General features: G+C 47.5%; 1 protein-coding gene across 1 annotated transcript; it reads right to left on the bottom strand.

Annotated features, from left to right (window-relative positions):
- Positions 1-379: 379 nt before the first annotated feature.
- Positions 380-16,965, bottom strand: LOC142887511 (suppressor of tumorigenicity 7 protein-like). The gene is made up of 16 exons (XM_076025209.1): positions 16,886-16,965; positions 16,438-16,620; positions 15,957-16,039; positions 15,378-15,537; positions 15,237-15,291; positions 14,983-15,098; positions 14,793-14,871; positions 14,576-14,664; positions 13,666-13,766; positions 13,191-13,305; positions 12,912-12,984; positions 12,352-12,454; positions 5,920-6,070; positions 5,719-5,811; positions 5,457-5,596; positions 380-2,513 (listed from the first exon to the last, which is right to left on the bottom strand). The coding sequence occupies exons 1-16, from the start codon at positions 16,929-16,931 to the stop codon at positions 2,418-2,420; spliced, it is 1,683 nt and encodes a 560-aa protein (XP_075881324.1). The 5' UTR covers positions 16,932-16,965; the 3' UTR covers positions 380-2,417.
- Between the last annotated feature and the right edge of the window lie 1,796 nt (positions 16,966-18,761).

The raw sequence follows: 18,761 nt of genomic DNA, 5'->3' as shown, positions 1-18,761 counted from the left end.
CACGGTCGGTTCATCGGGTACACGCCCACATGAAAGCGTCCGCTGATGGCGCTGGAGTGGCGTAATCGCACAGACGTACGCGGTGGCTCTCGGGCTTTATATAGTGCACACATGCAGCGGCTGGGGGTGACAGAGTGTCACTTGTCCTTGAACAAGACACTGATTCTGTTGACACGCGAGTGATTTAAAAGGATAAATGAAAAAGTTTCAAGTACAATTTTTTTTTTTTGGAGGGGGAAAGGCGGGGTTTGCAGATGAACACGCTCGCCAGCGCCCGACGGAATCACTGCAATTTGATCTCGGTCTCGTTTTCTTTTACACGAATGTCAACATTCGTGCTCATCCCACTCCCTACCCCATTAAACAGTAGACAAAAGCGTGCGCTTTAAGTAGTTTATTGTCAGTTTTGCTTCTAACCTCCTCCCGAGGTTGTTTCAAACATTCTCCTGTCTCCAGCATCTCCGGTCACATTTTAGCTGCACGGTATTTAAACAGAACATTTCAAGTGTCACAAAGTTAAGACAGGCAAGTATTACAGACCTCGTTGAAGAATGACACACGTATCGCATTTCACAGTACCATCTTTTTCACTCCCAACAGCCTTTCAATACTGAGGCGGCCGGGGGGAGGCTGGATGCTCCCCGAGAGCCGTGGAGCATTGTGGTGGGAATTGTGTTGGGGACTTACGTCGCGCGTTGTTGTTGAGAGCAAGTGTGCGAGTGTGTGGGAGTGTGCGAGTGAGTTGTGCGTGTTCCTTTTGTGTTACACGCCATGTTTTGTTCAAGACAGTTAGAACCGTGAGCCAGTGTTCACTCCGTTTGACTTAGGCCCCAGCTAGCGACGACGAAGACGAGATCCGCGCTACGGGTGGTTACTTCAACATATCACCACAATATTTTTATATATTTTTTTAACACAACTGACTTGCATTTGTTTTTGTTTGTTTTTTTAAAAGGCAAAACATGTTTATTGTCCATTTATCTTCCCGAATAATTTACTGGATTGAAATATATATATATATATATATATATATATATATATGTATAGAAATGCCGTTAGAAAGCTTCATTTGTATCATGTTTAATCAACTGTTGTTGAATCGCATAGGAGTTGAATATGGCCTCACTGTTGGGAGTGAGTAACGCACTGGCTCTTAAATTATAACTCACTTAACAGATGAGTTGAGGGAGCAGTAAACACGCAGACTGTTAAGTGTCTTGTGCAACGAGTCCACTGATGGAAAGCCGGGCTGTTGAGGTCGGAATTGTGGTCGGGCTCGCCGTCATCGAATAAATACATCGGTCGTTGCCGCAAGTAATGGACTTTTAAGAGGCGGAGCCGGACCGATTCAGAGTGTCAGAGACACGTCACACTTGGAAAACAGACTTTAAGTAAACAGGCTTGGCTACAGTACGTGATTCACCCTTCCACGTCACTCAGGTGCAAAACTCTTTTCACTTCCTGTCAGCTACGACCCCGTGCCTTGCAGTCGCGCTTTTCCTTAACTTATCACGCGCAAACCGGCGAGCGCCAGAAGGCTGACTGCAATGGGTGATGACCCCTTGCTGAAGGACAGTGGTTGCCCGCTAGCGATGAAGTGCTGAGGCGCAATGCTGTTGTGACTGCTGATGAACTGCGGAGGCGCTGCGGCTACTTTTTGAGGGTGTGAACGCTGGGCCTGGTTCCAGTAGGCCTACACGGACCCTTCAACCAAGCCCCCCCCCCCGGATGGTTTCTGCACCTCTGAATTTACGCTAGTCTCTTTAGCAGCAGCAGCAGCAGCTAGGCTTGCAGTTACTTCCTGTATGTCTCGTTCTCTTCTTCTCGGGCTCTTAAGTGCAGGTCACAACATTTTCTCTTCACAAGAGAAAGGAAACTGAGTGGTATTCCAAAGAGCTGGTTGATTTCAGAAGGAAACGTGGGCTGCCAGTTTTGGGTGTATGAATATAGCCATTGGTTTCAATCCCAAGATTGAAGAGGATGTTTTGGATGAACATAAAGTTAAAGATTTGCTCGATGAGACATTCATCCTGTGCATTCAGTCAGTTTCCTATTCGTGAGTTAAAGTTATAAGCAGCTAAAGTGAGTGTGAATACAGAATCTGGGGGCAGATGTGAAGTGAAACGTTAGTTGTTGCCCTTAAAGCGCTTTTACTAAAAGATGGCACCTTCCGTTGAGTTGAATGCATACAAACAGACTGCGAATGACTGCGAATGACATTTTCTCTTGACTTTGCCACGGAAAACAAAAAACCACAACAAAAAAGAACAACGACCGAGGTTTCTTATTGGGAGCTCATCGACGCTGCCGCATTCCCGTGTTTACACCATTCACACAATCTTTAAGGATGCACCAAGTGGATGGCGATGCTGGAGACAGGAGAGCAAACGCTGTTGGAGCGCCTGCTGGTTTCGGGCTCAGATTCGAGTGAGTTGGTGCCAGAAGCTGGACGGCATGAAGCTTTCCATCTTGTCTGCAAAGAATCCCAGGGGTGCAAAGAGTGTGCTGAAGAACTGAGGGGGAGAAGAGAAAGAGAAAAAAAACCAAAAACAACAAAGCAGAATTAATTTTTTTTTTTTTTAATGCTGAATCGTCAGTAAAAAACCTCCTTTGTCCCTTTCTTGAAAGAAACCTAAGAGCAAACAAGTCTGAAGCCGCAGCCCAGGCCGATAAACATCCGCGACCTTCCGGCTCCTGGGCTGAGAGATGTGTGTACACCACGCTAATCAGGATTTTCCGACGTCGACGTCAAACGAGGCTTTCTGCGGTCGTTGTCTGCGATAAATTTCCTGACTGGCAGTGTGACGATGCCCGTCGGCGGGGTTTGGGCTCAGGAAGCGTAAACAACCAGGACAAAACCCAAAGTGATGAAGGAGGCTCCGCCAAACAGGAGGGAGGCGTCACGACATGCACGCTGACAGGAATCATGTAAATATTCTTCCTGCCAGAGGAGGGAGACAGAATTTGCTCGGCGTGGCTTTGAATAGACGGCTCAGAGTCACAAAGCGAATTGTTTCCTGGAACTTCGTTTTTTTTTTTAAAGCCATTTTAACGGCTCCCAATTTGCCAAAAATTATTTTTATAAAACGCTAGGAGTGCAATTCTACTGTTTATCTAGTTTCTGCAGGACTGAAAGTGAATGGAAAACAGTTTCCTCTAATCCAAACATGTCAGCTTCGCTCCTTAAAAAAAAAAAGATCACTAAAATTGTTTCTTGAAAGCCATTTGAGAAGCACAGTCAAGGGAAAAGCTAAAGCAATCCACACACTTGTCTAAGCGTGGTTGACAAAATGTACCCTGTACACCTGCTGAAAATAACCATGACTTGATATACAGTATTACTGGTTCACTCCTGGTAAGACAGTGTCTCCTGAAATGCACCTACATGATGTTTCTCATGAGCATGTTTCATCTGTCTGTCCACTTTCTATGAGCGCTTCTCCTCAGGGTCAGACAGGGACACGAGTTCATCACAGGGCCACAAAGAGAGACACACAACCACCCGCGCGCACACTGATGGACAACTTAGACTTGCTTCCAATCAGCCTGAAGGGTCGGACTGTGGGAGGAAGCTGGAGAAGCTGAAGAGAAGCCAGCGCAGACACAGGGGGGCCGGGGGGGAAGACACGCAAACTTCACACACTCCAGAGGCCCAAGGCCCCGAGAATCAAACCCACAACCTTGCTGTTGTTGCGAGGCATCAATGCTCACACACACACAAGTTTTACACTGAGTACTACAGATGTGTTTCTAACAAAAATAGGGGCAACTTGTGTATCAGAACATTGTCATCCAGAACACACAACCTGTTGGACTCACCAGCAGTGGGCAACATTGGATAAACAAATTCCATTCAAATTTAAAGAATTGATTTTTTTTTTATGTGTTCTGTAGTTTATGACTGTTTATTAACAAAACTAGATTAGCTTTAAAGGCATTATGCCTCGGCAACTTGCAACTTTTCAAAGCACATCGCAAACACAGACGTAACTGCCAACAAATTAAAAAAAAATAACCGTTGATTGATTTCTCGGCGGGAAGCAGATTCTTTCCGTCTCCATCACTCCCGTGCGCGTGGATTGACGAGTGGCGGACAAATGAGGACCAGACAAACCTGACACGCGCTTATGAAACGCCATCCTCGTACGTCCTCGTTTATCCGCGCGCGACGTCTCCAAGCGAGCGGATAAACGAGTTGCCGGCTTCAGTGTCGGCGTTGCGCTGCGGCCGAGCCGAGCCATCTGTTTCTCCTCAGGAAGGAGGCGGGGAACGGGGGGGGGGGGAGCAGGGCCTCGGTGTTCCTCGCGCGCTCCGTCGTGAGCGTTACACAAACCAGGCTCGCCGTGGCTGTTGTAAAAACCCTATCTGGGCTCGATCTTTCCCATAACAAAGGCAGGGGGACTAGATGTTCTCTGCTTAGCGCCGTTCCTCAGCGCGGGCCCGCGAGGCTGGCTGGCGTTCATAAATTTGACGGGAGGCCGACCGTAAACAAAAGATTAGCCAACGCGGCTACGCTCGGCAGGAGACGCAACACTTGTCCGGACATATAAATAGTTCTCCGACGATTCCAAACCTCCGAGGTCGTAAACTAGCGGGACGCGACCGTCGTTCGGCTGTACGGTCGGCGGGACGACGCCTCGTTTTGGTTGGGAGAGGCGACGCTCACGGGCCCGGTCGCACTCTCGCCAGCCTCTTGTGTCGATGACGTGAGGCGCCGATCAGCCCAAGGATGAAGAGGTTTGAGGCGTTCGAAAACAATCGTCCGCAGAGAGAAGATGAGCTAATTGTCCCACTTCTGGAGGACTGGACTGCAGCGGCGCCTCAACCCAGAGTCAAACTGTTGCGCAAAAAGAAGTGGCCGCCAGTGGCATGAGATACAGTGGAAGCGATGACCACTGTTGTTAAGGTCAATGAGAAATACGCAACACAGATGAATGAAATGCTAAAAAAAAGACCCCACAGAAGACAAGAAAAACACCTATTAAACATATTTGTGTGCCTGTAAAGGAAGAAAAATACTAACAATTGTATGTATTAAAGGTTAAGTGTGTAATATTTGGAGATTTTGAGAAGAAACAGCAAACATCAAGTGGTAACATTTTAGATTGCAGAATCTTTCAATCTCTCTCCTCCTCCTTATCTTGCCAGTGAGCTACAGTGGCCTGCGCACCCAAACCTCTATACCTTGTCCACCTTCTTCTTCGTTGGTTAATCTAAAGAGCAGTCACCTGAATAACCGATATTTATTCTATTCTATTTATACTGTTATGTATATACATGTATGTATGAGAACCTCCGAGATATATGTAGGAAAACCAAATTACTTTTATTGTACTGCAATGATGTACTTTTATTTATTTACTTATGGGCAGTATGTTAGATGTTTTAACCAATACATTCATCATAAATCAAGCCAAATACTACACACTGGACCTTTAAATGATTCAGTCACTTACTGCTTTGGCAAAGACACCCATGAGCTCAGGGAACTGATGTGTGAGCATGGCCAGCATGGCAGTGAAGGAGCAAAGGCCCGCTGTGAAGAGGATGAAGAAGGGGAGCTCTTTCTTCGGGTACACGGACACCTCGTGGAAAGCTGCAGCAACAGGAAGGGGGGTGGGGGGGGGGGGGGGCAGTGCACAATGAACCCAGATGAAAAATAAAATAAAATCGGTGGTCGTTCAACGGGACGGTGGCTGTCGTGTGGGTTTTACTCACAAGGCAGCAGTTCCCTGTCTGCTGTTTCTGTGCATCCTGGGTAAGGGTAAAACAAGTGACCCTTTTCTAAGGGGTAGGGAATTATCCGGAAGGCTGGAAACACAAATACAGGCACAGTGGATTAGATGACTTCATCAATTCCAAGGAATAACGGGAAGGACTAGTTCTATTAAGACACGGCCAGCGGACGGCGGTACTTACTGCCCTCCCAGGTGCAGTGTAGTAGGTTTAAGGCTCCCTCCGCCCTCTTCCAGTGCTGCAGGTGGAAGAAGGCGTACGCCACCGCCTCGCTGTCGCCCCTCTTCAGGATGTGCTCTGGAGGCAGGATCAGGCTCTTCATCTCCAGCAGGTACTGCGGAACGGAGGAGCGGAGCTTAACGAGATCCGTGCAAGAGACCGTTAATGTGCTCGTCTAAGCCACTTTAATCGGCAAAAGGCACCTTTGCAATGAGCACCGTGAGAGTCTGCGTGTTTAGAAGGGCCTTGTTTGGTGCACTTGAAGAAAGAGAGAGAGCGAGCGAGAGAGAGAGAGAGAGAGAGAGAGAGAGAGGGACGCTCTCACAAATCACCCCCAGTGCTCCGCCGTTGTGTTCGATCCTCGTCCCTTGCGTGCTGTTACAAGCCCGTCCTCTCCTCCTCCTACTGTGCAAATTCGTCCGAGCAAATTCGCCTCGGCGAGCCGACGGCGGCCCACATCCCAGGAGTGCGCCGCCGGAGAATGCGCGCGCCTCTAAAATAACACAAACGCGTACCCAGGTAGATCAACAGGAGCGCATTATGCTCAGTCGTCTGCAAGACCTTGTTCTATTCCCGGAAGAATGACTTGCGGTTTGTGTTGACTTTGTTAAGCCTGCGCCCTCGTGTACTTTTGTGTGTGTGTGTGTAATGCCCACCGTGGCCGTGGTGTGTGTTTAACAAGCCTCCCCTGCGTCCCAGAGCGGGGCCCCTCTGCACTGGATTCCCAGGCAGGCGGCTTCACAGCCCTCTGGATCTCAGACTGACACTTTGGGACGGTTACCCCACAGCTAAGCCCGTCTAATCCCCTCCACGGTCACAGGCTCAGCCAAGCCGGCCCGACCCGGACAGGCCTGGCCCGGCATGGCCCGGCCCGCCATCCAGCCATCCATCCAGCTCACTGGCTAGACTGCACCTCCTCACCATCTCCCCCCCTCGCCTACTGACCTCATAATCCCAGCCTGTGCCCCCCCCCCCGCATCCCTCCAAAACATCCCCACAGTTATTAAGATCCTGCAGCCCGTCAGTTTGAGCCCCCATACAAAAACCATTATAAGGTCAACCTGCATTATTAGCTCCAGTCAACCCTGCATTATCTACAATTGAATTTATGGACTTTTCCCAAATTATCAGGTTTAGTTTTTCCACTAAACTTTGTGCTAAGTGTCACTGACCCAGACGCAGCACATCATGCGGCTATGATGCCGTCGTAGGAAACAAACTCTGAGCAAATTAAAAGTCCACAAAATCTTCTCAAAAAGCATGGAAGCATATTGCTGCTATTCTTTAAAAAAAAAAGGCTCGGTATCAAGTAATTATGTGAAAGTTTAGTGTTTTTACATGATAAATTTCAAGTTTTTAAAAGACAACTTCATGTTTTGAAACGTTTCAATTTCAAAATTCATCGAATTCACATTTTGACCCCTGGCAGGAAGTAGCATGAACTCAACGGGAGTCGCATTAAAAAAGACGGCCTAGCACAGTGCCTTTGCTAGCCTCGCTCCGGTCAGTTTTAATCCGTTATCATGTAATAACATGAAAATGATCACGAAACCCGTGAAACGTTTCACGTCAATAAGTGGCATGAGTGGCATCAATACGCTTCCGTAAAGCGGCATCAAACGCAAGCTATCTGATTCTAGCCATCTGCACCAGACCCACTCTGTCAAACAAGTCAAAACACGAAGGGGGGAACCAGGTACACAATCGACTTTGCAGCAACATATCAATGCAGTTCGCCGCCACGGCTACAGCTGCTCCTGACAGCTGTCCCCTCCTCTCACCGAGCATGTGACTACACTTCAGCGCTCAGTCTCTGAGAGCTGAGCTCAACTCTTTATTTTAAGTCCCTGGGACCAGCCTCACGCGATTATTCATCCCAGAGACTCTTGGTATCTGGAGGGGACGTCACGCTTAGCCTTGTGTTTACAGCCTCCTCGCACGAGTGCCCTGTCAAAGCAGACGAGTCGTCGCGCCGTCCGCACGTTTAAGCAGGGGATGAAAAGGTATCGTATTTAGATGGATATTCTGATCCATCTAAACATCCATCCAACTACATGAATCAATTCAGGAGGTAAAGCCCATGCGCAGGAGGAGTTTCTGCTAGAACGGTGACAGGTAAACCAAAAAAAAGTGCAACGCTGCCCTATAGACACAAGGGGCCTCGAACCAAACCGCACCCTCCGAGTCATAACACATACATCCGAGCCCCTACTTTCCTGGCCCCGCCCACAAACCTGTCCCTCCTCGCGGCCGCCCGACACAAGTCGAAAACCTCTCGGCTCCTCCCTCAAGCCGAGACACCCAGAAGTTGCTCGCTTGGCCTCCTCACTTATCCCGTCGGCTCGAGTTAGATCGGCGCTCCGTCCGCCCGGGCCCGAGCTACGGAACTGTCTGGCCTCATCACCCTCACCGTCCGCGTCTCCCTTGTCCGCAGCGTAAACCCTTCCGCCCATCCCCTCTCCTCCAGGAAGAGAAACTATCACTCCATGCTTGCGAAAGAGAGACAAAACCCCCGCCCAAAAACGGCTTAAAGCAGTGGTTCTCAACTGGTGGAGTCTCGGAAACCCACATTTTTTTCCTTACAATGAAGTCACCACCCAAATTTATTAAACAAAAATAAAAACGCGAGCCAACTTTCCATCATGTCTGGTAAATAAATGATTGAAATTATTCAATTGAATTACGTGTCCTGCAAAATAAATGCCCAACATTCTCTCTCTCTCTGTACATATATTATATATATATATATATATTTAAAAATCATGAAGCTCCAACGAAGCCGCAACCTAATCAAATCGGCTCTGCGACCCAAAAGTGTGTCGCGACCCACCAGTGGAGAAACGCCGGTTTAAATCACACGCGTTCAAGATTCACGTAAACACCGAGGCCCCGACTTTAATACTCATAACTTTTGACAGCTCACGAAGGCAACTGTGGCAGTTGATTCCTTTTTTTCCAGTTCTGTTCTCCTTTCATTACAGCAAGAGTGACCTGCGTGTGGAACTCTGGGGGGGTGGGGGGGGGCGTTTAAGATTGAGAACGTCGAGCGCCGTTCAGCTGTCCCTGCTCGCATGCCGCGGCATTAGACCAGGTGACACCTCAGTCCTCCGTGCCCCCAGACCCCCCCCCCCCCCCCCCCCCGCCGTCCTCCAGCCTTCTCCTCCGCTCCCTGACACCTCTTTGATGACGGTATTGAGTTTCAAGTGGCTCTCCTTTTATCCCCGGCGCTGTCATAAGCCCAGAGCATAACTCAAAAGCTGCCTTCTGATTCTAATCTGCCGCACTCGGACCCGACTCGCCGCAGCGACGGCGGCCCTGGCCGTTTGCTCGGGGAGGGTCAGCCCAAGAACATGTGTCGGGGTTATAAACAACAGGAGGAGATGAAATATCGAATAATTCCGGTAAACAATCCTGATAAACAACCCTTTTACCGGCAGCGCTTTTTTTTTTCTTCTTCCTCCTCTCTCGCGTCTCCAACAAATTGAGCAGGGAAAAGGGGGAAATCCCCCAAGAGACCCGTTTTCTTTTTATCTTTTTTTCTTCTTCTCCTTTTCAGGATCAAACCTCATCAATCACAACGGGCCCCACAAACTCCCCCCGCGTGCCGCCACGTCTCCATTTACGCAGCAAAAGTCCAATTTCAGAGCTAAACAAACCAAAGGTTTGGTGTCTGAGCCCTAACAGGCCATTCCAGAGTCGCCACCAGAATGGGGTGAGATGAGAAACGGGCCCTCTAAAGTGGGGCGAGGTGGGACGGAATGGGCTCGACCACACTGCAACCAAATGAGACGGGCGCGGAGCAAAGCGGTGGTGAAATTAATGGAGCGCAGGCAAGGTTTGGAGCGGGGGGGGGGTTGGCCTGGCCGTCCAAACAGCAGGCAGGCTGCCACGTTTTTCTGCTGCCGGCTGGCGAGAAGCTTATTGGATCCGACAGACACACGGAGGGAATCCTGGGAGGATGGATGAAGACGGACAACATGATGAGCTGAGCCGAGGGAGATGATGAGAACTGGGTGGAGGAGGAGGAGGAGGAGGAGGGTGAAGGTGGTGGAGAGGAGAGGACTCGCGTTGGTTCGTGAGGGGCAGCACTTGGAATGAGGTGCCTGTGTGTGTGTGTGTGTGTGTGTGTGTGTGTGTGTGTGTGTGTGGTTGGTGGAGGAGTCGGGGGGGGGGGAGTTACGTCCCTCGTGTGCGGTTTTAATAAAATCATGCGATGTAGCCTCGCTTGATATCACGACGTAATCTCCCCAGTGTTCCCAGTAACGCCCTGAAACTCAAAGCAGCAGCGTTGCTGCTTAAACTCCTGCAACTCGGTGTGAGCCGGTCATGTCTTGCTTTTCTCCTCACAAGGTGTTTTTTTCAGTCAGACAAACAAAATATTTACACATGGAAGCAAACTGGACAACCAGGCTCACACGTGTTTAACTTTGACTCTGCATTGTGGGAAAAGAATTTTCAAAAGAAGTTTGAGTATAGGTGAAGTTAATAGAAGAAAATATTTCTTGCCCTTTCACTAATGATTCATATGTAATATTGGATGTAGTTTATGTATTGTCTCTTTGTTGTACTACTTCTATTGCTTGCCATCGCGGTCCTCTTTCAAACCTGTGGAAGGTCCACTTGTCGGCAAAGCCGAGCATTTTTACCGGAGGCTGTTAACAGAGGGCTAAACGTGCGGCGCTCTGGAGTTAGTTGGACTTAAAGCAAAACAAAACACCTGCAGGCCCTTCGGAAAAAGAGAAAACTGCTCAGTCCGAGTGGCAACAGTTGCAGGTGCGCTCGTCATTCAGAACGCGAAGCCCCTCCCCCCCACTCCTCCCCCACCCTGGTGAAAGACGAGTCGCCCCAATAATCCTCTGTGAAAGGTGTGTTGCAAATTTCATAACGTTGCCCATTCACCGGTTTGATCGAGCTGGCAGCAGTGACAGCCGACTCGCTGTTTGGCCCAAACAGGGGATGAGAGGGGACGAGGTAACACGAGAGGGGAAGAAACAGGATGAGGGTGACGTGATGAGAGGACGGGTGGGTGGGTGGGGGGGGCAGCGCAGATGAGGGCGTACGATTTAGAAATCAAAGGACGGATCAAAGCGCAGGCTGCCGCACGCACGCACGCACGCACGCACGCACGCACGCACGCACGCACGCACGCACACAGGCACACGTGCACAAATTCCACTTTTTTAACGAATGAAGTACGAAGTCTAAACTGAGCCTGAACTCCAACTACCAGCTTCATGTGACTGTGATCATGTGTGACTCATAACTCAGTAAAAGTATGTTAAAGTAAGAAAGTAATTGAAAACAGATCCAGCATCGTCACTATTTGCTATTTGCTCACACAACAGTTGAAGAAAAAAATCCCTCATCTTTACAGGAAATTACAACTTTTTCTTTTTTTAACTAATCATGTGCATAACAAACAAATCACAATGCAAGCAGGACTAAAATGTATAGTTGGGATTTAAGTTCGTAACTGTGACGCGAATACAGAACAAATATAGTTGAACCTTCCCTGACACCTGCTGGTAAACCGATATATTACACCTGGTGATTATTGCTCACACTTTCCTCATCGCAGTGCCTTCATTTCCACGCACACTTCCGCGTCTCCCTATTTGGACACCGGCGTCGGGCGCGACCAAAGGATGCGTATTGCAGAAGCCCAACGGGGATATCAGACCATCGCCCGGCGTTTTCAACACCCCTGCCGCTCGCAGATGATACGCTTCTGATTTCCCTGAATCTCACTTCGGAGGCTGACAAACGACACACGGGTTCCCCTTCCTTCTTCTCCCGTTGATGAATCAGTTCCGAGCTCAGAGAAGTTCTTCCTCTCTGCAGTGTCGATGACATGGTGATATAACGTCTGGCGGCGACACGCTTTGGACCGTGAACGAATCGCAGCGTTGTTATCTAACTGCCAACGTTTTCAGCGGACACGCGCTTATCAGCACCTGCTCGTCCGTGCGCCAGAACGGGCCAGATACGCACACTCCGTGAATCTCACCGTGGCTCTCACATTAGAGAGGCCACAGTAATCGACGCTGGTTTCCGGGCTCGTTCGCCACAGCTCTCCGGCAGCGTCGCTCATCTTTGATGGCGTGTGATTGCATCGACCGATTAGCACTCGGGAGAGAAGCTAACACAATTTGGGAAATGCATCTTCAAACCCCGGTGTTCACGATTAATCTCTCCTTAATTAATGTTGTAGGGTCCTGCGTTAGTTTGACATTAGTTAATACTTTTAAAAAAGATCACGATGATCAAATCAAATATCATTCGTATCATCCAGCTCTTTTGATCGACTGATGCCAGACCTCATCCAGGCTTCCCTTCCATTTACTCTTGACAACATTGTCAACATCATCAGCTCACACTTGGCTCCTGACGACTGACCTTTGGCACGTGTGGATTGAACTCCACGGCTCTGTGTATGGCCTCCACGGCGTTCATCTCCGCCGTGCTCAGCCCTCGTCTGGACGCAGCCTCTGGAGAGAACCTGAGACAAAAGGCTGGTTTAAGGTTGCGCTCTGAGCATTTACATGAATCTGACATACAGTCGGATGTATATATTGCAGAGTGTCAACCGCATGGCACTGCCACGGCTATGCTAGAGAAAAAAAAAAGAAGTTTTTTGAAATACAACATGAATTTGTGGTATTTTGCATTAAGGATCCTTCTTGAGTCTCTGAGTGCAATTTCTCACCTACATTTCCCCACATGCTTCACTTCTGCACGGGCACTGGACCGTGCAGGTCAAAGCCGGATGTTTCAGCAAGATAATGTCACACATGCAGGGCGAGTGCAAGAACAGAAACTTGTTTTTGTTTTTTTTCTTGTTCTGAAACATCCCCCCCCCCCCCTATATATATATACTGTAGTATAGAGATAAAGCAGAATACTGTAGTCTGCGCGTGTGTGTGTGTGTGTGTGCGTGCGGGTGGTGTGCAACATACTTATCTGATACAGCCCGTGCTTTCAGCAGCGCAGACGTGTAGCATATCGTTGCTGATTTTGGCAAACTGATGTCTAAAAAACACAGGAAGGAATAGAAACACAATGTGAGTCAAACACTTTCAGCACTGATCCTGCGATACCAAGTACACACACACACACACACACACACACACACACACACACACACACACACACACACACACACACACACACACACACACACACACACACACACACACACACACACACACACTACAGAAGGGGAAGTGGGGTCTTACCGTCGTATTTGGCAAGGACTGCTTGGACATCGGCGTACGCCTGGAGCTCTAGAAGCGCCTCCAAGAGGTTTTCATGTATATTTAACATTCCTAACAGTGGGAACTCCTTCATTAACTGCAAAGAGAAAGAAAATGTTATTTAAACACACTACGGGAGAGGGACGTCTAAAAAAAAAAAGCATTCAATGTCCTACTACTGAACAAAAGTCAGGGCAAAACATTGAAGAGCCCTCATATATTTCTGCACTGCTTCATCACAAGCACAGTCAGAAGTCAAGGGACCTGTTCACAGTAGAGAGGTTCTACAACATGCACCAGGGTAACTTGATATTCCCATTTTTTCCACATCAAATGTTGGGGCTCTTGTTCTTGTTTTTTGCTTTTAAAGATGTAAAAACGTCCACAACAGATTCAAGAAAACAGACAGATTCACATCAACCAAGTTTTTTTTTTTTTTAATTTTACGGGAACTTACATCTCTCATCATTTTTACTGCTTCCTTGATGCGCCCAAGTTTCCGTGCGCACATTGCCAGCCTGCGTTTAATGTAGACCAGCAAGTTCATATCTTTTCCAGCTGTGGGGAGCAGAGAAGACAAGAGACGGTTTAATGTCTGAAACCCTTGACGCCGCCCGGAAAGAGCAAAATTGTGATTTATAGCTGTGAAGCTGCGGGACTGAGGACTCCGAGGAGAGAGGAAGAGAGATTTCTTGATGTTCATACAAAAACAACAGAAGCAGGAGGATACGAATGCGAAAATTATGAAATCCTACAATTCCGAGAGAGACCTCAGAACTGTCTTGTGCCACAGCCGTGTGCAGAGAGATATGCTCCAGCCTACTGCTGCATAGGAGTCACATTTAATGCAGCAGACCTGGGCCCTGTGTACATGGGCACAAATCATCACAAAGAAAGTAAAAAAAAAAAAAGAAAGAAAAACACTTCTCACAAACACATCATTCTGAAGGTTCTGATCCTTATTGTTCCAGACGAGACAGTTGTTGATTCTAATTTACAAAACTGTTCTAAATGTGTCTTTTTGTGTTGCAGCACGTGTCTTGCTCTGCGCTGATGTGACTTTTCAGCAGGTGGCAAAGACGCAAGAGCGGCGGCGTCATATATCGGATATCAGCGGACGTGTGGAGACGTCGGTGAAAGAGAACCTCGTCGCAGGGTCAGAGAACAACATTGCAACGACGCAATGCGACGGAAATGCAGAGAAATAGCGAGTGCAGCTTCTTCCTCCTTCCAGAAAAATCAGACACCAATTTTGCGAATTCCACCAAGCAAACGCAGCCGTCAGCGAAGAGTTTCTCCTCCTCCGCCTCCTGCAACTTCACAGCCACTCGCGACCAACGGCCGCCGAACGCACGCCAAACACTTACCGATAGTGAGGGCTTTTTTGAAGAGGCGCTCGGCCTCGGTGATGGTCGTGGCCTCCTCCTCCGCCAGGAGCACGTAGGCTGCCGCGCAGCTGCTCACACAACACATTGGAGGACACAGAAGGACGCGTGCTTAACGATTCCTCCTCATTCGTTTGTTGCCGGTTGAGAAAATGAAATATGCCACTATTTGTTTTTCTATTTGAAGCACATGACTCACTCGTGGTTGATTTCTATGGCCTGGTAAGCCGCTCTGATCCTGGCTTGAGGATTTCTCTCCCTCCAGGCCTTCTGCATCACTGCAGTGAGAGAATGAACTCAGGGCTCACCGAGTGTTTAAAGAATACGCACAAAGAAATGTTGAGTTACACACTGCGGATTCGCTTTAGACACGGTTTAAAAATCCCCACCGGCATCTTCTGGCCGTAACTGCTGCGTGTCCCCTGTGAAGAACGTCTGGTGGTCCTGAGCGGACAGGTTCATGTCGTAGTAAGTTAACGGCTCCTTTCCCGTCACCCAGGTGTATCTGTGACACAGAGAGAAGCGGTTTTTGATGAAAGATCAGTTCTATTGAATTAGAAGAAAAGTCCCACAAGCTGGTTTTTATAAACGTGCCTATTACAAAACCCTCTTGAATTGTTCCAGCCTCAGTTGAAGCACCCACCTGTTGTATTCGGCCCCTCTGAAAAGGTTGAGCGGATTCCTCCAGACCTTACACTCTATGAGAAGGACAACGCTGTTAGAACTGAGAGCGGTAGTACGCCGTGGCGGTGATGCCGTTGGTTTATATTTGATACGCGTTTACCTGAAACGCTGGGCCTCGGCTCGGCCTCTCCGTTCACTGATGTGAAGAAGCCGGTGGTGGAGCTGCTCTCCACTCCACCCAGGAGAGGGCGTAGGTGACTCACTGACACCTGCTCAATGAACGAGGTCCCATATTTGCGGAAATACCACCACTCAAATATCTGAAGCGGGGGACACATAAGCACGGATATATTTTAATGCAAAAAGAAAAAAAAAAAAAAAAAAGCGTGGAAAAAAACTAGAACAAATGCTGAGCCATCGCTTCACGGGGACTACAAAGAAGTCATTATGGCTCAAAGTTTGACACCAGTTGAAATGATTGCGCTCCCTTTTTAGAATTAGATCTGACAGCAACCATTTTCAGAATTGCAGGTCCATAAACACATTCAATAAACATTGTTTATAGCAGCAAGTGCATTTGGAAAAATTGCAGCCTACAGTTACTTCTGCATCATAGCTGTCAATGAGGTAGTTGTTTTTTGCTACTGCTGCAAAGACAACAGCTGGGTTGATGGACTAGAATCAAATTGCATTTACTGCCGACACTGGACTGGCGTGTAGAGTTTCTGGAATAACTTACCAGGATGAGTCCCGAGATGAGTGACGAGGTTCCAGTGAGAGCCACGTAGAACTTGGGGGTCAGTGTGTTCAAAAACACTGAGGCTGAGGGAGACAAAGATCAAGTCAGTATAGTCCCGTCGTGCGTAGAGAAGTGTAGCTCAGGTCCTCCGCTGTCACTACAACAGGTGAAAACGAGACTGTCCAGCGACTAAAAAAAAAAAAAAAAAAACGAACACTGGAAGAAGATGTAGGATGGCAAGTGACATGCATTTCCTCGTTAACAAAGACGCTACTCTAACGCTCTAAATTCTGACAACACTCAACAAGGCAATTAAACATTTTTAAACCGCGAATTAAAAACGTGTTCTTAAAAAAGAGAAGTCATTTCCGTTGTCGGTAAGAAGGTGCAGGCAGCGAGCTGTCAAACGGACAGCTACGGCTTCCTGCCCGGGCTAAAGCCCAATGCTAACAATAGCTAGCTAGCACTCTCATTTCTTCACCTGAGGTAAGAGTTTCCTGCAGTTTCAGCGGGCTCCACAGCACGTACAGCATGATGAGCACCATGCCGAACCAAATGAAGCACACGTACGTCCATGACCACGACAACCAGGACTTTAATTTCTCTGTAAATCCGAGAGATTGGGGATTACTGCCAGCGGTGTCCTCCATGTTTCTCCGGATGCCTGTAAACAGACGGGTCACGTGATCTCGGACGAAGATGACTTATATTTTGAAAATTCTGCAATAAAATAAAATAAAATAAAATAAAATATCTCTCTCACACACACACACACACACACACACACACACACACACACACACACACACACACACACACACACACACACACATTAATCGTGTTAGATGAACATGATTACCAACATGCCTGCTTAAAAGCTAAATTGTGTTTATATTTCATTTCATAAAAGTAATACTAGAACGTTTGACCTTTTTTGTTTCTGCCAGTTTTCCGTTTATTTTTCGAAGACTTCATTAGTAGTCTTTGACAGGTTACTTCCTCAACAGCACCAAATGAGAAAATTAAGGGAGTTCACTACCACATAAAGCGGATTTATTGACCTTTGATGACTGTTTAATCTGATATTGTGTAATCAACAAATACTTTCAAAGAAACGGTAGGAATACGACCGTTTTATTTAGTTGCTGATTAATTTAAAACAACCACATGACCTCGTTGTATCGCTGTTTTTCTTTTGTTTTTTGTTTTGTTTTGTTTTTGGGGGGCGGTGGGCGTGTGTTCTTTGGGGTATTTTACATTTTGACGGGCAGGTAACCCCTTCCTTCAAAATTTTCAATTAAAAGCTCCATTAATCAATTAGCTGCGACTCGCTCTTTTGCCTGTATTTGCGGACATACGTCATCTCACCAGTTTATCCTGCACTGCTCTGTACAACCAGTGAGTGGCGCCATTACAACGTTAATGCAGTCACTTCGGTTGCCAGCTATGGACTGTAGGTGGAGACAATGTTCATTTTTTATTTACACATTTTAATTTATTTAGTAATGAAGAAGAACTCTGAATTTAATACAGAAAAAAAAAGAGTATAAGAACAAACACAAACACATGTTTTCAAGTATTTGACAGCGCTGTTTTAATTCAAAGTAATATTTCCTCTAAAAACGAACTACACATATTGGGAGGCACTGTAAGAGGCTAGGCTGCAGCTTATGTACAAAGGCTAAGCCTGCGCTGCTAATCATGGTATCGGCTGCACTCCTGCCATTGTACCCATCGCTGGTTTTCTGATAGAAAAGCAGTTCACTGAATTTGCTCCAAGAACATTGTGGGGGAAGAAAAACAGAAAGAAAAACAGGCGGCAGCACACCTTGTGCGACTGACTCGGAGCTTTGAACAATGCAGAAATAGATGTGATTTGTTGGAGCGTATTCCTGTTGGAGGTTGCAGCCACTGAATGACAGAGAGCCACATTTGGTTTTGCTCACACACGCCCTTGGGTGTTTTCTGCCTGATGCTGATGGACAAGCACACTCAGGGTTAAAGGCCTGTCATATAAATCAGGTACAATGGCTTTAGAGGTGAAAACATGCACGCAAGCGTGCGGCGAGCACACGGGGAAGAAAAGGGGCTTGCAGAAGTTATTGGAGTCTTGAGTGTCTGGGTGTGCTTCCTGCTGAAATGATATTTCCAAATGACCTCCTGCCTGGTGACTCACGCTTTGAGGAAACATACGCGCAACCTCCGAATATGGCAGGTAAACAGTGTTATCTCCCCCTCGCCTCTGAACCGCCCCACTTAGGCCGGTTAAACATAAACGTTGGTCAAATAAAACTTATATTTGATACATTTGCACGAGGACCGCGGGCACACATCATCATCTCGTGCTGCTTTCAAGATTGGGAACGCAACGATAGGCATTAAAGTTTGTGAATATCAGACAAGCTGACCTAAAGGTTTGCAAACAGTGGATGGCGACGGCGTACAAAGTGTGACTTGACCTGTACACAAATGGTCAGCCGGCGCTCAGTCGTGCGGAAGCAACGCCGCTCATCTCTCCGCAGTCACCTGTATACTCAAGGTTCATTTACAATTTCCCGTCTGCCATCCCTTCAGCCATTCTGGACTTCATGTTCTGTTTATGTACTTTCTTTCTTTTCTGCCCCCAAAGCTTTTAAGAGTCCTCTAATCATACATAATTAAACAGGGTTTTCACTTAAATGCACCGCATTTCTCACTCTCATTATTACTTAAGAGGCTGCTCTTTAAGGCTCGCTCGCGGGGGAGAAAAAAAAGAAAAGGTCTATTTTGTTGATCGTGTCCTTCATAAAGTTGTCTGTTTAAAAC

The sequence above is a fragment of the Nelusetta ayraudi genome, unplaced genomic scaffold (assembly GCF_046127955.1).
Source record: "Nelusetta ayraudi isolate G7.1 ecotype Tasmania unplaced genomic scaffold, CSIRO-AGI_Nayr_v1 ptg000017l, whole genome shotgun sequence".
Taxonomy (NCBI): Eukaryota; Metazoa; Chordata; class Actinopteri; order Tetraodontiformes; family Monacanthidae; genus Nelusetta; species Nelusetta ayraudi.
Note: the sequence above shows the minus strand (reverse complement) of the source record. Positions and strands in the feature narration are given on the sequence as shown.

Excerpts from the sequence above, each read along its gene's own strand:
- LOC142887511 (XM_076025209.1), bottom strand. The coding sequence starts at position 16,931 with ATGAAGTCTTCGAAAAATAAACGGAAAACTGGCAGAAACAAAAAAG. Across the intron at positions 13,767-14,575 it reads CAAAAAAGCCCTCACTATCG|CTGGAAAAGATATGAACTTG; the intron begins GTAAGTGTTTGG and ends TGCTCCCCACAG. Across the intron at positions 13,306-13,665 it reads CAGTAAAAATGATGAGAGAT|TTAATGAAGGAGTTCCCACT; the intron begins GTAAGTTCCCGT and ends TTCTCTTTGCAG.